Source organism: Nerophis ophidion, linkage group LG06 (genome assembly GCF_033978795.1).
Source record: "Nerophis ophidion isolate RoL-2023_Sa linkage group LG06, RoL_Noph_v1.0, whole genome shotgun sequence".
In the NCBI taxonomy this organism is placed as follows: domain Eukaryota; kingdom Metazoa; phylum Chordata; class Actinopteri; order Syngnathiformes; family Syngnathidae; genus Nerophis; species Nerophis ophidion.
In genome coordinates this window covers 54,048,285-54,065,011 of record NC_084616.1, presented here as the reverse complement: position 1 = coordinate 54,065,011, position 16,727 = coordinate 54,048,285, and the positions used below count along the sequence as shown (strand labels likewise).

At 39.2% G+C, this 16,727-nt stretch overlaps 1 protein-coding gene across 2 annotated transcripts; it reads left to right on the top strand.

Moving 5' to 3' along the window:
- The first annotated feature begins 5,451 nt into the window (after nt 1–5,451).
- On the top strand, nt 5,452–7,277 carry trh (thyrotropin-releasing hormone). Of its 2 annotated transcripts, none has more exons than XM_061904268.1 (3): nt 5,452–5,595; nt 5,701–5,914; nt 6,499–7,277. In XM_061904268.1, the coding sequence occupies exons 2-3, from the start codon at nt 5,707–5,709 to the stop codon at nt 7,095–7,097; spliced, it is 807 nt and encodes a 268-aa protein (XP_061760252.1). In that variant the 5' UTR covers nt 5,452–5,595; nt 5,701–5,706; the 3' UTR covers nt 7,098–7,277. The 2 variants fall into 2 exon arrangements, with proteins under 2 accessions (XP_061760252.1, XP_061760253.1); XM_061904269.1 differs by having other exon boundaries at nt 5,490–5,595; nt 5,682–5,914.
- The last annotated feature ends 9,450 nt before the right edge of the window (nt 7,278–16,727 follow it).

The following is a 16,727-nucleotide window of genomic DNA, read 5'->3' as shown; positions in this document are numbered from 1 at the left end:
CATACATTTAGTAATTGTGAAAAATATAGACAGTTTTAAAACAATGGTAACATAAGCTAGCCTGTGGTGTTCTTGTTATAGTTTTTACTTTAAAAAATGTAACAGTGAGCAAGTTCCAAACAGCTCCTTTAATGCATCTTAACGCAAAATGAGTTAGAAGCATGAAAAGTATATATTTTTTTGATAGCATCAACTCTAGTAACCGTCTATCAACTAGTAAGCCAGCTAATAACAATTCAAATGTACCTTTCCCTTCAAATTTTTAAGGGTAATAATTGTTTTGTTATAAAGTCATTGTGTAAAGCCGACAAGCCAAATACTGAGAAGCTAAATATTTACGATTCGACATAAAAAAAAATACATATAGTCCTCTTTAGGGATGTAAATTGTTAAGATTTTATCGATACGATATCGTTATCAATATCGGTATTTATCCGTACGATACAGGTATGTAAATTGTGGAAATAAAAATGTGAAAAAATGCATTTTAATTAGCATTTATATTACCACAAGAGGTTGAACACGTCCAACATTATGTGCTGTAACATCTCAGAGCAGGAAGTCTTATCAACACCGTTTTTTTTGTGGGTGTGCATTTTGTAACAATTGGAATTGTTAATTTTGTTTATGTTGCACATGGACATATGTGAGTGATGGACCGGAAACCACAGTGTTAACAGCTACTGATGTTTGTGCATGTGAAGTGTGTATTATATAAATACAAATACACAGTGAGCAAGTCTATTGCTCAGTCGTCCAGTTTGTAGTCAAGAGACAGAATAAACTGAAAGACATTTAAGCAAAATGCCTTTTAATGCCACGCAAACGTGCCGCGATGGAGTGACATCAGACGGCAACCAGAGACCTGTCAGCCACAGTGTATACTATCTTGCTTCAAATAAACTTTATCAATCATTGTATTACCTCAATTGTTCACTTTTTTGAGTGGATTAATGTTGGCCTGTGGATTCATGGATCGCGGTAGTAACTTGTCGTGAGTAAAGTGCGTTCACTCTGTGACTTTGAGGAATTTTTGAGGAGGGACTATTGTTTTGTTACAAACTTTTGTGTGGTATTGCTTCTTATTTGTCATTATTCCAAGCTGATTTTAATATGTAGCAGTGGCAGCTAAACTAAATGTGAGTGTGTCATTATTACGTTGGTGAACTGGAACCAAAAATAACAATAACTAATACTAATATTCTGGACTAATAATGTCATTAGTCCAGAATCTTCACAGTCCTCATGGACCGGCCTAATCAGGAACAGGTACAAAAAATAACGGTACTCGGTATACATCCCTGGCACTCTCACTTCAAGTTCAGCCCTTTCACTCGGGAGATCACTATTGTCAGTGAGCGCTGGTACTAATTTTAATCAATTTCAACACCACAGTTTTAGAGAACTCAACCCCCTGGGTGCGAGATACGAGTGTGGCACTCAGCCCCTGTGATAAATCAACCATGTTCTCCCGTACTCTATGTCTGGTGAGGAATTACTGTACATCAGGGGTGTCAAACTCAAATACAGAGTGGGCCAAAATTTTAAACTGAACAGAGCAGCGGGCCAAGGTTGAACAAATTAACCTTTTAATAGGGACCCAAACAAGTTTTGCATTGAATATTGAACGAGCAAGGCTTGTATAACTTTATAGTGACATGCAAAATCGATTTTCAAATATTGTAGCATCCCGGAAGAGTTAGTGCTGCAAGGGGGTTCTGGGTATTTGTTCTGTTGTGTTTATGTTGGGTTACGGTGCAGATGTTCTCCCTAAATGTGGTTGTCATTCTTGTTTGGTGTGGGTTCACAGTGTGGCGCATATTTGTAACAGTGTTAAAGTTGTTTATACGGCCACCCTCAGTGTGACCTGTATGGTGGTTGACCAAGTATGCCTTGCATTCACTTGTTTGTGTGTTTAGTCCGCATATAGTATGTGACTGGGCCGACACAATGTTTGTATGGAGAAAAAGCGGACGGGACGACAGGTTGTAGAGGACGTTGAATGCAGTGCCTTTAAGGCACGTCCCCAATGATGTTGTTTGGGTGGAAATCAAGAGAAATTTGAGAGAATGGTTGCCCCGGGTGATTTTCGGCAAGGACAATGAAATTCGGGAGTCTCCCGGGAAAATCGGGAGGGTTGGTAAGTATGAGTATTCGCGGTGAGTGCGGTGTTATAATACCGGCGGGCCAGCTCTCATGTTAATTTGATATTGCCTCAAGGGCCAAATTAAATTACACGGTGGGCCAAATTTGGCCCGCGGGCCAGAGTTTGACACCCATGCTGTACATGATATATCAGTACTACGGTGAGGTTATCAGTAGGGATATTAACCGATACGGTACAACTTCCCTTTACCTGGCAGTCGATACGGGTAAGGCTGGGTAGTATACCTGTACTACAAGTTATGCAGGTATATATTTGGGACAAATAGCGATATATAAAACCTTTTGATGCAGCCTTTGATAGTTACTCCTGCTGATTTTGCCCTTTGAGACACTTGTGATTTAGGGCTATATAAATAACATTGATTGATTTACTGACTGATTGCCGTGCTTCATTAAATTTCTTCACTTTGCCAGTCAGAGCACTGGGCAGAAATCACAAAGCGTCAACACCCGCTGCGGGCCTTCGAAATGCTTTGTATTAATAATGATTTGAAGGGTCCGGAGCGCGAGAAGGGCCTGGCACGTCGAGTCGCTACCGCGCATTTCCGACATCATAACACCAGCGGCTCCTCCTCTTTATTAACCAGCTGTAACCCAATCCGGTGAAAAGATTCAAAAGAACAGTTGTCAGAGAAGACAAACTGTCTCTGCTAACTGCTTAAGCTAACAAATATACCTCGCTGACACTTGGCACCAGACACCACCTTTTAAAAGGCACACACACGTTGCTCCTTTATGAACCTTCTCTCAACTGCATATGACATACTGTATATTTGGAGGTCGTTTTTTTTAAGTAATGCCTTATTTACTTATTGCTAGTAATGAATTACATTTATTATAGAGCAATTCCATTAGTAATTGAATTACGGTTTTGGTTAAAGTAACGAGTAACTATAATTAACTACTTTTTGAAAGTCATTTTCAAAACACTTGTAACAGTAATGTGGTGTTGAGTTTAAACTTAACACTTTGCACATTTTGTATGAAATACCGATATATATCGTATATCGCAATTCAGCCTAAAAATACCGGGTTATCGGTTTTGGTCTATATCACCTAGCCCTAGCTACTGGTACTCAACTGTACCAATTTTCTGTACCTTTATTTAGGTTCATGTGGTTAGTGTTTATTTGTTGATTAATAAAATCTATTTTTGTCATTTAATCCTGAGATTAATAGGATGCTCTGCTGTCCAGTGGTTATTTATTTTTTTCTTACACTTCTGAGTCTCATTTGCAAGGATGCATTCATTTCAGTTTGTCCTAGGTGTGTTGCCGTAGTCAAAAAATACACTAATCCATCAATTCAAATGTGCCAGTCTATCTTGTGTTATGCTCTACAAAGTGTTCATACTGTAAGTATTGTACTTGGTACACACAAACTGTTTGATTGCAATGTTATCTTAGTTGTAGTTGTCATTACCAAATTACGAAAACAAATCACTAATGCTAATCAGGAGCATGTATATGGCACAATCTAAATTAGCATCAAGGCAGCGCATTTTACAAAAGTGGATCTTTACATTTGAGCACTTTTTTTCAGACATGCTTGCTTTGTTGACAAGGTCACATTACATTACATTACCTAATTTTACAGTGTGCTGTGCCTGCAACCGGAAGGGACATCACATGCAGCAAAAGTATCACAATATGGCACTGTTTGATTTCATGTGAATCAATTGATATCTATAGAAGTACCAAAATTCGGTACTTATCCCTCTTCATCAGATGTCCTTTTTATAAAATATAATATCTAAAATAGAGATGATGAAACAAAATGTTTCACATCTGTGTTCTATGTTTTGTTGTTGCTCTTTTGTAAAATGATTTCAGTTTGAATAGTTTTTACTCGTTATAATTCCTCTGACAATGTTAAGTTAAATGATATTGTTGCAAATACATCCATCCATCCATCCACCCATCCATCCATTTTCTACCGCTTGTCACCTTCGGGGTCGCGGGGGTGCTGGAGCCTATCGCAGCTGCATTCGGGCGGAAGGCGGGTTACACCCTGGACATGTCGCTACCTCAGCGCAGGGTCAACACAGATAGACAGACAACATTCACACTCACATCCACACACTCGGGACAATTTAGTGTTGCCAATCAGCCTACCCCCAGGTGCATGTCTTTGGAGGTGGGATGAAGCTGGAGTACCCGGATGGAACCCACGCAGTCACGGAAAGAACATGCAAACTCCACCCATTGTTGCAAATATTACATATTAAAGTGCCTATGGTTAAATTTCTCAATATTTACATATTATTAAAAAAGAAACATATTGCTCATCCTCCCACCCCAAAAGTTGTCCAATCTCATGCGACAGTATTTGAGCCTTTTGAATAAAACTCAATGATAAATCCCTTCCATGTTCAACTCAATTAGAGTCCAAAACATCTTGAAGTATTGGCCGTGACAGCACATTGAAACCGTGTCATTACAATAGTAGACAGTCAGTTCACGCCAGATGTTATGCAATACTTCTCTGGTGGTATAATTTATATAGGTTATTTTCTGACTAGCATTGATTGAAATGTTCTGCAATAACCCTACGATTGAATAGTTAATGTCATCAAAATACACAAGAAAGGAGGTGGTTCATTTGCATTTACCATTATGCACCACCATTATATTAGTATTAGGATCACCTCTCACGGGATCACTCAAGTAAATGTGATGCTGACTGCATACAACCTCACCTCTGACCTGTGCCAAGCTGGGAAATAGAACACTCTGTCCTGTCTCAATTTGTGTTCAAGTGTGCACCGTGGGGCCCTCTTCATTCTGTATAAAAACAGACAGCTGTAGTCAGTATAAAGGAACAGTGTGAAAGTAATCACTATGGAGAGGGATGTCTCTTTTGAAATGTCCAGAATGAAATGATTTTGCTTGTGCGGTTATCAAAAAAGAGATAAACTGAAGGATTATCTAAACTGATAATATTGTGACAATAAGTCCATATATTGTAACGTTGCTGGGTGTAAAAATCATTTTTCTCTCTCTTAAAACGTTTCACTGGGATTTTTACAACCATTTGTGGAAAATAAATACTGATAACTGTTGAATGAAGCATTTTTACACTATTTCAAGAGGTGCCCATCAATTAATGTGCAACATGCAGTAAACCTGTCAAATTGTTACACAAAAAAACTTGTTGAATGAGTGACGGTTCATCAAATGACTCATTCATCAGCGCCCACATAGGATGAACGCCATTCAATGACATCAATCAGGAAGAGGGATCCGAAAAGAGGACTCCAACGTGAGCAATGACGACAGAGAGGGGCCGGTATAAAAAAGACAAGATGCAATGTTGTGTGCACAAAGTTGGCGTGCGGGTCAGTTAACACCAACGGTAGGGGCTGGCAGCTTAAAACATTGTTCACTCAGCATCCGTCCACTGAAATAGGAGCATCTGGGAACTGAAGAGGTGAGCATGGCTTTCTTGGTATTTTATATATTTTTTCCCCATTCTTTTTAGAAGTACAACATAAAGCTTATTAAGATTTGCCTCAGTTATCGACGTCTCCCACAGGCTACCATGTGTCACGCAATGAAGTCGACATTTCTTTTCATCCTGCTGGCTTCTGTCTTGGTCTGCAACTTCATGACCGTCTGCAGAGGACAGAGCATCTCTGCTGAGGAGGAGCCCGACCAGAGGACTATGGACGATTTGCTTCACCATAGTGCAGAGAGCCTCCTACTGCGCTCCATACTGAGAAAGATGCAAGGAGAAGACCAGAGAAGTGGTGAGCAAAGCAAAAGCCGGGAATATGAATAGTATTTTTTAAAGTGACTATATTGACTTTGCACTGTAGGAAAATTACCAGGATTTCACAGTGACATACTGTAAACAAAAATAACTGTACCATTACAACAAATGTAATTATTTCACAGCAATTAAATGTTATTTCACATTGAAATACCGTGAACAAAGAGAACTGTAACATTATGGCAGATGACAATACCCTCATATTTCATATTAAATGTTATTTCACTTTGAAATACTGTAACTGTGAAGTAATGCAATTATCTTTGAATTTACAATGTATTTTTTGCAATGTAGTATTTGAGGTACAGTTTTTTTAAAGCATCTTGGGAAAAGTGCTTTAAATTGGCTGCTTTTCAGATTGTCTTATGTCATAAATAGTTTCACAAAATACATATTATTTAACGGATCTGCTATCGTTTCGTTGTGTGGTGTTTCAAAACATTATCTAAACTTAAACAATTTACAATAAAGCTAAATGATCGATTGCGCACATTGACGCGTAGTTATACGCACGGCCATTCTGACTTTTGAGACTAATGCATGTTATTTTTCCTCCTGCAGCGGGACTTATTTCTCAGCCAGAGTGGGTGACAAAGCGGCAACATCCAGGCAAAAGGAACAGCGAGGATTTGGAGAAGGAAGACGCCGGGGATGAAGAGTATTGGTCGGGTGTTGACAAGAGACAACACCCGGGCAAACGCGAGGAGGTCACGCAGTCGCTCATGGAGTTGCAAAAAAGGCAACACCCAGGAAGGCGCTCCACTACGGGACCCCTTTCTGACCATCCCGTCATCGTCTTGGCTGGACTTTCCAAACGACAGCACCCGGGCAAGCGCTACTTGGTGTTGCGCAGCCGGCGGCAGCACCCTGGTAAGCGGCAGGGAGAAGAAGAGGATGATGATGATACGGATGAGGAGGAGGAGGAGGACCTCCCCGAGGTGGACAAGCGCCAGCACCCCGGGAAACGCTTTTGGGATCATTCGGATCCAGATTTGTCCGCCGTCAGTCCGTGTGAAGACGTTTTGGACCTCAACAAATGCGCCAAGACCAATCTGCTGCTCGATTTTTTAGACAAGATCCGAGTGAAGCACGCCGAGGAGAAGAGACAACACCCGGGGAAAAGGTTTGCACCTGAGAGGGATTTAGTGGACGCAGAGTAGAAGTCGTCACATTCATGCTGCAGATCATGTCACCTCATTAATGTGTACCCCAATAATAACCCCAATTAAAAATGAGAACTGATTTTTCTTTTGTGATATTTTTTTATTTTTAATGACGTGTGTTTAATCATGTAATTGTTTTGTAGAACCTAGAAGTGTAAATTAAAGGCCTACTGAAACCCACTATACCCACCACGCAGTCTGATAGTTTATATATCAATGATGAAATATTAACATTGCAACACATGCCAATACGGCCTATTTAGTAGACTAAATTACAATTTTTAATTTCCCGGGAGTTTCGTCTTCGAAACGTCGTGTAATGATGACGTGTACACAAGACGTCACGGGTTTTTAGGAAGTGTGAGCGCTGCACACACACAGCTAAAAGTCGTCTGCTTTAACAGCATAATTATACAGTATTTTGGACATCTGTGTTGCTGAATCTTTTGCAATTTGTTCAATTAATATTGGAGAAGTCACAGTAGAAAGATGAGTTGGGAAGCTTTAGCCTGGAGGTGAAACTTTCCTATGGATCAGAGCGCGGTCAAGCCAACATGGTTCCCGACCACATGTCAACCAGCAGGTTTCGGTGAGAAAATTGTGGTTAAAAAGTCAGTTCTTACCGGAGAAAAGCTGAGCTTGTGCCGTCCATAGCTGCCGTCGACTCTGAGACACTGCGTGTCAAGACACCCGTGGACACACATCTCCGACTATCAGGTACTATTAAACTCACTAAAACACTAGCAACACAATAGAAAGATAAGGGATTTCCCAGAATTAACCTAGTAAATGTGTCTAAAAACATCAAAATCCATCCCAATGCAATCACATTTTTTTTTTGTTTTTTTCTAGTCCGTCGCTATCAATATCCTCAAACACAAATCTTTCATCCTCGCTCAAATTAATGGGAAAATTGTCGTTTTCTCGGTCCGAATAACACTTTTTGTTGAAGGCTCCCATTCAAAAAACAATGTGAATATGTGAGGAGCCATCACACGGGTGACGTCATCGTCTGCGACTTCCGGTAGAGGCAGGGCTTTTCTCTTAGGACCGAAAGTTGCGAACTTTATCGTGGATGTTCTCTACTAAATCCTTTCAGCAAAAATATGGCAATATCGCGAAATGATCAAGTATGACACATAGAATGGACCTGCTATCCCCGTTTAAATAAGAAAATCTCATTTCAGTAGGCCTTTAAAGAGTGAGTGCAGGGTGGATGCGCAATAAAGAAATTGTCATCATTATCAACTTTTAGGTATCAAATGTAGTTCACTATAGGCCACGTGTCTCTGTGAGGCATCACTGTTGGAATAGATCAGGGGTGTCAAACGTACCGCCCGCAAACAGGTTTTCTCCGGCCCGCCGAATGAGTTTGCTAAGTACAAAAATGAGCCGCAATTTTTGAATGTGAGAAGCTGCTGTTCTAAATGTGTCCACTAGATGTTGCAATAGCAACTCCTTGTATCTTTGCAGCTCAGGGGTCACCAACGCGGTGCTAACGGGCACCAGGTAGCCCGTGATGACCAGATGCCCGCTGGCCTGTTCTAAAAATAGCTCAAATAGCAGCACTTACCAGTGAGATGCTTCTATTTTTTACATTTTATTTATTTACTAGCAAGCTGGTCTCGCTTTGCTCGACATTTTTAATTCTAAGAGTGACAAAACTCAAATAGAATTTGAAAATCCCAAAAAATATTTCAAAGACTTGGTCTTCACTTGTTAAAATAAATTATTTTATTTTTTTAACTTTCCTTCCTATAACTTTCAGAACGACAATTTTAGAGAAAAAATACAACCTTAAAAAAATGTTTTGGATTTTTAAACACATATACATTTTTACCTTTTAAATTCCTTCTTCTTCTTTCCTGACAATTTTAATCAATGTTCAAGTATTTTTTTTTATTGTAAAGAATAATAAATACATTTTAATTTAATTCTTCATTTTAACTTCTGTTTTTTCTACAAAGAATATTTGTGAAATATTTCTTCAAACTTATTATAATTACATTTAAAAAAAAATATTCTGGCAAATCTAGAAAATCTGTAGAATCAAATTTAAATCTTATTTCAAAGTCTTTTGAATTTCTTTTAAAATTTTTGTTCTGGAAAATCTAGAAGAAATAATGATTTGTCTTTGTTAGAAATATAGCTTGGTCCAATTCGTTTTACATTCCAACAAAGTCCAGATTGGGTTTTAACGTATTTAAAACATGTCATCAAAATTCTAAAATAGTCTTAATCAGGAAAAAATACTAATGATGTTTCATAAATTCTTTTTAAAATTTTTTCAAAAAGATTCGAATTAGCTAGTTTTTCTCTTCTTTTTTTCGGTTGAATTTCGAATTTTAAAGAGTCAAAATTGAAGATAAACTATGTTTCAAAATTTAATTTTCATTTTTTTTCCTGTTTTCTCCTTTTTTAAACTGTTCAATTAAGTGTTTTTTTTTTTTATCATTTATTCTCTAAAAAAAGCCTTCCGTAAAAGGAAAAAAAATGTACGACGGAATGACAGAAATCACCATTTTTAAATATGTATATATATATATATATATATATATATATATATATATATATATATATATATATATATATATATATATATATATATATATATATATATACATATATTTATTAAAGGTAAATTGAGCAATTTGGCTATTTCTGGAAATGTATTTAACTGGTAACCCTTCGCATTAATCAGTACCCAAGAAGTAGCTCTTGGTTTCACAAAGGTTGGTGACCCCTGCTGTACAGTATTTACACTAAAGTTATGCCAGGGAAAGTCTTTGATTTTGATTTATTGTCCATTTGTAATTGTAAATGCTAATAAATATGATGCAAGTTTAATTGAACTTCATTGCCTACTTCATAAACAAGTGTCCTGTAAAACAATAAACACATTACAATCCATTAAGTGTAGGATTTTAACTGTTCTGCAAATGAGTCAATTATCTATGCCAGGTGTTTATTCTCTGCATGCTTCAGAGAATCATTGAAGCAATTCAATAGACCGAAGTGTCAGCTGGATTGCTTTAATTAGACTCATTCCATCAGAGCCTTGGAAGCTGCTGCACTTGGATCAATATGCAAATCGTCTATTAAACCTGCAGAGACACCAAGAAATGCAACACACACACACACACACACACACACACACACACACACACACTGATGCAGTAATGCACCGCGCACAGATCATCACTACTAGAACGTCTTCCCTATGATGTTTTCTACTAAATGCCAGACCACTGCAGAGAGCAGAGAGCATCATTTAAGGGATTACCTGCTATTGGAAAATGATCATCAACAAAAGCAATCAGCAATAGATAACAGATAAACAAGAGCTATAGATTTACTTATGTATTTTATATATTCACTGTTATCCATAAAATGTGAACCATTTTTTTTACCTACAGCTAATTGTAGTGGTTTTCAAACATTGTTCATCAAGTACAATCTCAGGAAACACTTGGCTCTCCAAGTATCTCCATAATGACCAACATTTAAATACAGTAGCAGTCTAGGCCTAAGTATTCATTTAAAACAAGGCAGTGGTTTTATTTATTAAGTATATTTCATATTTTGGTTGCTGTAACATTAAACACAGTTTGAAAGGTAACAAACCCTATGTTTGAATATTTAATTAAGGGATTCTTTGGCGTACCACTAGATGGAGGCCACGTAACCCTAGTGATACACATTCCACAGTTTGAGAAACAAGGGTTTATAGTCAAGATACAGCTGTTTGTAATTATACATTTGGCCAGCAAGTGGTTCCTTGTACCTTAGCATGCATGAAGCTTTAAGAAATTCTTGAACCAATCGGCTCAAGTGAAAATGGATGGAGGGCAGCATGGTGGAAGAGGGGTTAGTGCGTCTGCCTCACAATAAAAAGGTCCTGAATAGCCCTGGGTTCAATCCCGGGCTCTGGATCTTTCTGTGCGGAGTTTACATGTTCTCCTCGTGACTGCGTGGGTTCTCTCCCGGTACTCCGGCTTCCTCCCACTTCGAAAGACATGCACCTGGGGATAGGTTGATTGGCAACACTAAATTGGCCCGAGTGTGTGAATGTGAGTGTGAATGTTGTCTGTCTATCTGTTGGCCCTGCGATGCGGTGGAGAGTTGTCCAGGGTGTACACTGCCTTCGCCTGATTGTAGCTGAGATAGGCACCAGCGCCCCCAACGGGAATAAGCGGTAGGAAATGGATAGAAGGTTCACTGTGTTGGCCCTACGAAGAAGTGGCGACTTGTTCAGGGTGTACGCTTTCTTCCCATGAATGCAGCTGGGATAGACTGAGCCCCTACGATCCTGAGATGGACAAGCGGTAGAAAATGGATGAATGGAATAACTAAACATTGGCTCTCTGAATCGCTATTAGCTATTGAAGGGGAACTGCTCTTTTTTGGGAATTTTACCTATTATTCATAAACCATGGTGAGAGACAAGAAGACAAAATGTTTTTTCTTTGCATTCTAACATAAAAATTGGCTCATTCTAGGTAGCTAGCAATGCAGCTAATGGGAGCAATCAATTCTTCCTCTAAATCATTTTTAAAAGGCATTCAAAAACCACCACGTATACATCATTGACGTTCCGTAACCTGTATAAAAGCCAAGCTGTAGCATTATTGTGATTGTAAGAGCGAACAATGAGGAACTCTTTTTCTGGCATAGTAACACATTGGCGTACTTTGGTCTTAACCATAAAAGCTAACTACAGATAAGGTTGCTTCTACGTCAGCACAAAATGCGTTTGAGTTTGTAATGCACAACACTGCGATAGGAAACTAGTGTGTACTAACTGAAAAGACATGCACCTGGGAATAGGTTGATTGGCAACACTAAATTGTCCCTAGTGTGTGAATGTGAATGTTGTCTGTCTATCTGTGTTGGCCCTGTGATGAGGTGGCGACTTGTCCAGGGTGTACGCCGTCTTCCGCCCGATTGTAGCTGAGATAGGCTCCAGCGCCCCCTGACACCCCAAGGGAAATAAGTGGTAGAAAATGGATGGATGGATGAAAACCATGACATTATCTTTACATTATCTGTAAAGTATTAGCCCATATTTCATGTTTTGTTATACACAGCTAGCCAGACAGCTTAGGCGATCCATGAAACACACATGACGTGCTGTGTTTATCATATCAATTTAAAGTGTGACTCACTCGATGGACAGTTGTCTGTTTGGTCCAGTTGGCCGAGGAGTGGGTTTATTTGGGGTAAGCACGCCATTTTCCTTTCGGGTTCCAGTACTCTGGAATGCCCTCCCGGTAACAGTTCGAGATGCCACCTCAGTAGAAGCATTTAAGTCTCACCTTAAAACTCATTTGTATGCTCTAACCTTTAAATAGACTACCTTTTTAGACCAGTTGATCTGCCGTTTCTTTTCTTTTCCTCCTATGTCCCTCTCTCCCTTGTAGAGGGGGTCTGGTCCGATCCGGTGGCCATGTACTGCTTGCCTGTGTATCGGCTGGGGACATTTCTGCGCTGCTGATCCGCCTCCGCTTGGGATGGTTTCCTTCCTGCTGGCTCAGCTGTGAACAGGACTCTTGCTGCTGTGTTGGATCCGCTTTGGACTGGACTCTCGCGACTGTGTTGGATCCACTACGGATTGAACTTTCACAGTATCATGTTAGACCCGCTCGACATCCATTTCTTTCCTCCTCTCCAAGGTTCTCATAGTCATCATTGTCACCGACGTCCCACTGGGTGTGAGTTTTCCTTGCCCTTATGTGGGCCTACTGAGGATGTGATAGTGGTTTGTGTTGTGGTTTGTGCAGCCCTTTGAGACACTAGTGATTTAGGGCTATATAAGTAAACATTGATTGATTGATTGATTTATGTCGAAAAAGCTTGTATCCAACTTCCACATTTGCAGCTTTGTGTCAGGCCGACTTTACTCTATTGGCTCCCGTCTTCTCAAACGCTTCACCCACTTCATCATGCTCACTTCTAGAAGCAGCAGTTCATTCTCTGTTCATTAAGCTTGAAAAAGATAAGGTTGTGAATCATCATTAGTGCAAAAATAGTCTTCTTCGATGTTTGTTAACAAGACTGCCACGATTAAAGTTAAAGTTACTAGATGTGGCAAAATTATTCTCTGCATTTGACCCATCACCCTTGATCACCCCCTGAGAGGTGAGGGGAGCAGTGGGCAGCAGCGGTGCCGCGCCCGGGAATCGTTTATGGTGATTTAACCCCCAATTCCAACCCTTAATGCTGAGGGGAGGTAATGGGTATCATTTTTATAGTCTTTGGTATGACTCGGCCGGGATTTGAACTCACGGCCTACCGACCTCAGGACGGACACTCTAACCACTAGGCCACAAACACACACAAGCGTGTAAGAATGCAAATTTGTTGCCAAGAGTCGGACATGCGCTGCTATGGAAACAGAAATCAATGTGCGGAAGAAACCATTGATAAAAATTGTCGAAATGAAATACAATGAATACTGAACATATTACATATTATTATGATTGTGTCTTTTACTACATTTTATATAGACTTGCAGGATGTATATAAAACACTGATGGAGGGTTTTGAAGTGGTTTTAGAGGGCTTTGAACGCTACAACAGTGACTCCCATTAGCTGTATCTTCCAAAAAATTTTATCATCTTTAAAATACTATTTGAAAAAAAGACGAGTGTTCTTGTCTGTCATAATGACTGTCGACGATAGAAACGATAAAAGAGTGCAGTTCCCCTCTAACACAAAAAGCTAATGCGCGTGCACGTGTCAGGGACATATTAGTAGTAGTTTATTTTGAACATGCTGAAAAAATTACATCAAAATCCAAACTATTTACAATTCACAGTTCAAAATGTTCTACAGGGGGTAGGAAGAAGCCAAGCTTATTTAATCCTTCCCCTTCATTACATCACGTACCCGGAATTACTAGATCTGTTCGCTTTCAGTGCTCACAATGCACTGCTGTAAAAAAAAAAAAAAAAACGTACTGGGTGTACATTATAGAAGCCGTAAGTAGGCAAGATAAACTTCAAAAGAGGGTCATTAGAATAATACACAAAGTGTGCTACTCTGAACATACCTAGCCATTATTTATAAGTTCTAATGTGTTGAAATTTTCAGATATTGTGTTTTTAAAAACAATGGAAATTATGTTTTGAGTAAAGAACAACAGCCTTCCAGCTTGTATTCTTAGGTTATTTCAAATAAGAGGAGAAAACTATAATTTACAGGGACATTGATTTTTGAAATAGGTAAAGCGATAACGAATATTAAATACAAATGTATTTCAGTTTTAGGAGTTAAATTGTGGAACAAGCTCAGTGATGAGCTGAAAACATGCACTTCTTTGGTAAACTATAATAACAATTATAAATTATAGTAACAATTACTTTCATCCCGTTCATCATTATTTTGGTCAAAATTGTGCATAGATTAAGATTTACAGCTCATCTTCAAGACACTTTCTGACTGTCTCTTCCTGATGTGTCGTTTTGTAGGCGGTCTTATTTATGTACCTCATTTTCTCCCCCGTCAGCCATGTTGTAGTTTTTAGAGTCTACCCAAAGATATAAGTTAGAACTAAACGCTTCTTTGCATTAGAAATGGCAGAAGTCGAGGATACATGTGCATGTATGAGCCAGGCTGCCCCACAATAAGATTACTGACTTCAGCTTTGGACAGCAGCGGACTCATGCACACATCTTTGGGTAAATCTCTACCATAATTGGAGATAGCTAATGACGTCATCAATAGGAAAAACGTCACTAATTGGGCAAATTTCATTTGGCTTGTTTGAGGGAAGTATGAAGGAAGACAAACGTGCACAGTCTTGTGCACGTCTCAGGAAAAAACTTTGGTGTACTCATCTAAACAAATATCTTTCAAATCACGAGTAGGGGTGACCAAACGGGTTGCCTCTAAGGGCCGATTGGCTGCAGTCCAATTGCAGTCATTTTAAGTGTTTAGCAGCACCCTGAGTTAAGATATAGCCCCATACCACCATATCGAAAGTACTAGTAAGATCATTAAAATCGATCAATGGCATACATCATCAATGATAGTGTGAGCTACAAAGATGTAGACCTGCTCCCAAAATGTATTACATTTTGGAAACAGGTGAAGCAAAACAAGTTGCTTTGGGAATCCCGGTTTAGAGGCTGTCACTTGGCAACTTTAGGTATCACGTCCCTCTACAAATATGAGGCCACTCCAAGATCCTAATGTGCTTGAACATCACATTAGTGGCCTTTGCCGTGTATCTGTAGGCGTTCCAACATGACATTGACACTCAATTACAACCCATCTTCAACATCATCCAAGTTTCTGGGGTACTGTTTATTAGTCCCAGAGTTGCTGTGAATTTTCAAGTCCTAAGAAACAGCCCCAAGGTAAAATGTTTCCATCTCCGTGTTCGACATAGATATACAGGATTTCTCGTCTAACACGGTTAGGCAAGTTAAAGGCCTACTGAAACCCACTACTACCGACCACGCAGTCTGATAGTTTATATATCAATGATGAAATATTAAAATTGCTACACATGCCAATACGGCCTTTTTAGTTTACTAAATTGCAATTTCAAATTTCCCGCGAGTTTCTTGTTGAAAACGTCGCGGAATGATGACGAGTATGCGTGACGTGCTGCACCACTCGCGGCTAAAAGTCATCTGCTTTAACCGCATAATTACGCAGTATTTTGGACATCTGTGTTGCTGAATCTTTTGCAATTTGTTCATTTAATAATGGAGACTATAAAAAAACAATGCTGTTGGTGGAAAGCGGTGGATTGCAGCTGTCTTCAGCACCGAGACACAGCCGATGTTTCTTTGTTTGTTGTTAAGCGGAGCGGTCAAGCGAACATGTTTTCTCTACGTCAACCAGCATGTTTTTAGATGGGGAAACTGTGATATATATCTTACCGGAGAAATCATTGGATTATTCGTTGTACTGCAGCAGCGGCAGCTGTGAGCTTGGCTCCACAGCTTCTCTCTGAGACACTTTGTGTTCACCGCAGCCATCCGACCTCGAGGTATGTCTTTACAATCTTCTACAATCTTTAAAATCTCACTAAAACACTATTAAAACAATAAGCAGATAAGGGATCATCTAAAATTATCCTAGTAAATGTGTCTAATTACATCTGAAACGCTCACACTGCCTCCGCCCGGAGCCGTTGTTTCTTTTTCTTCTAGTCCTTCACTATCAATATCCTAATTCAGAAATCTTTCATCCTCTCTCAAATTAATGGGAAAATTGTCGCTTTCTTGGTCCGAATTGTTCTTACTGCTGGTGGGTCCCATTAATTAATGTGAATATGTGTGGAGCCCTGTAACTCATGACGTCACACACTTCCGGTAGAGGCAGGGCATTTCTCTTAGCACCTAAAGTTGCGAACTTTATCGTGGATGTTCTCTACTAAATCCTTTCAGCAAAAATATGGCAATATCGCGAAATGATCAAGTATGACACATAGAATGGACCTCCTATTCCCGTTTAAATAAGAAAATCTCATATCAATAGGCCTTTAATGCCAAATTACAACCCCCTTTAGATATAATCTAGAATCACATTCTTCCTTCTTCAAAAGCACATAATACTTCCAAAATGATACTTTAAATTTCGAACGTCAATTTAGATGTCAACTTAAATGTAGA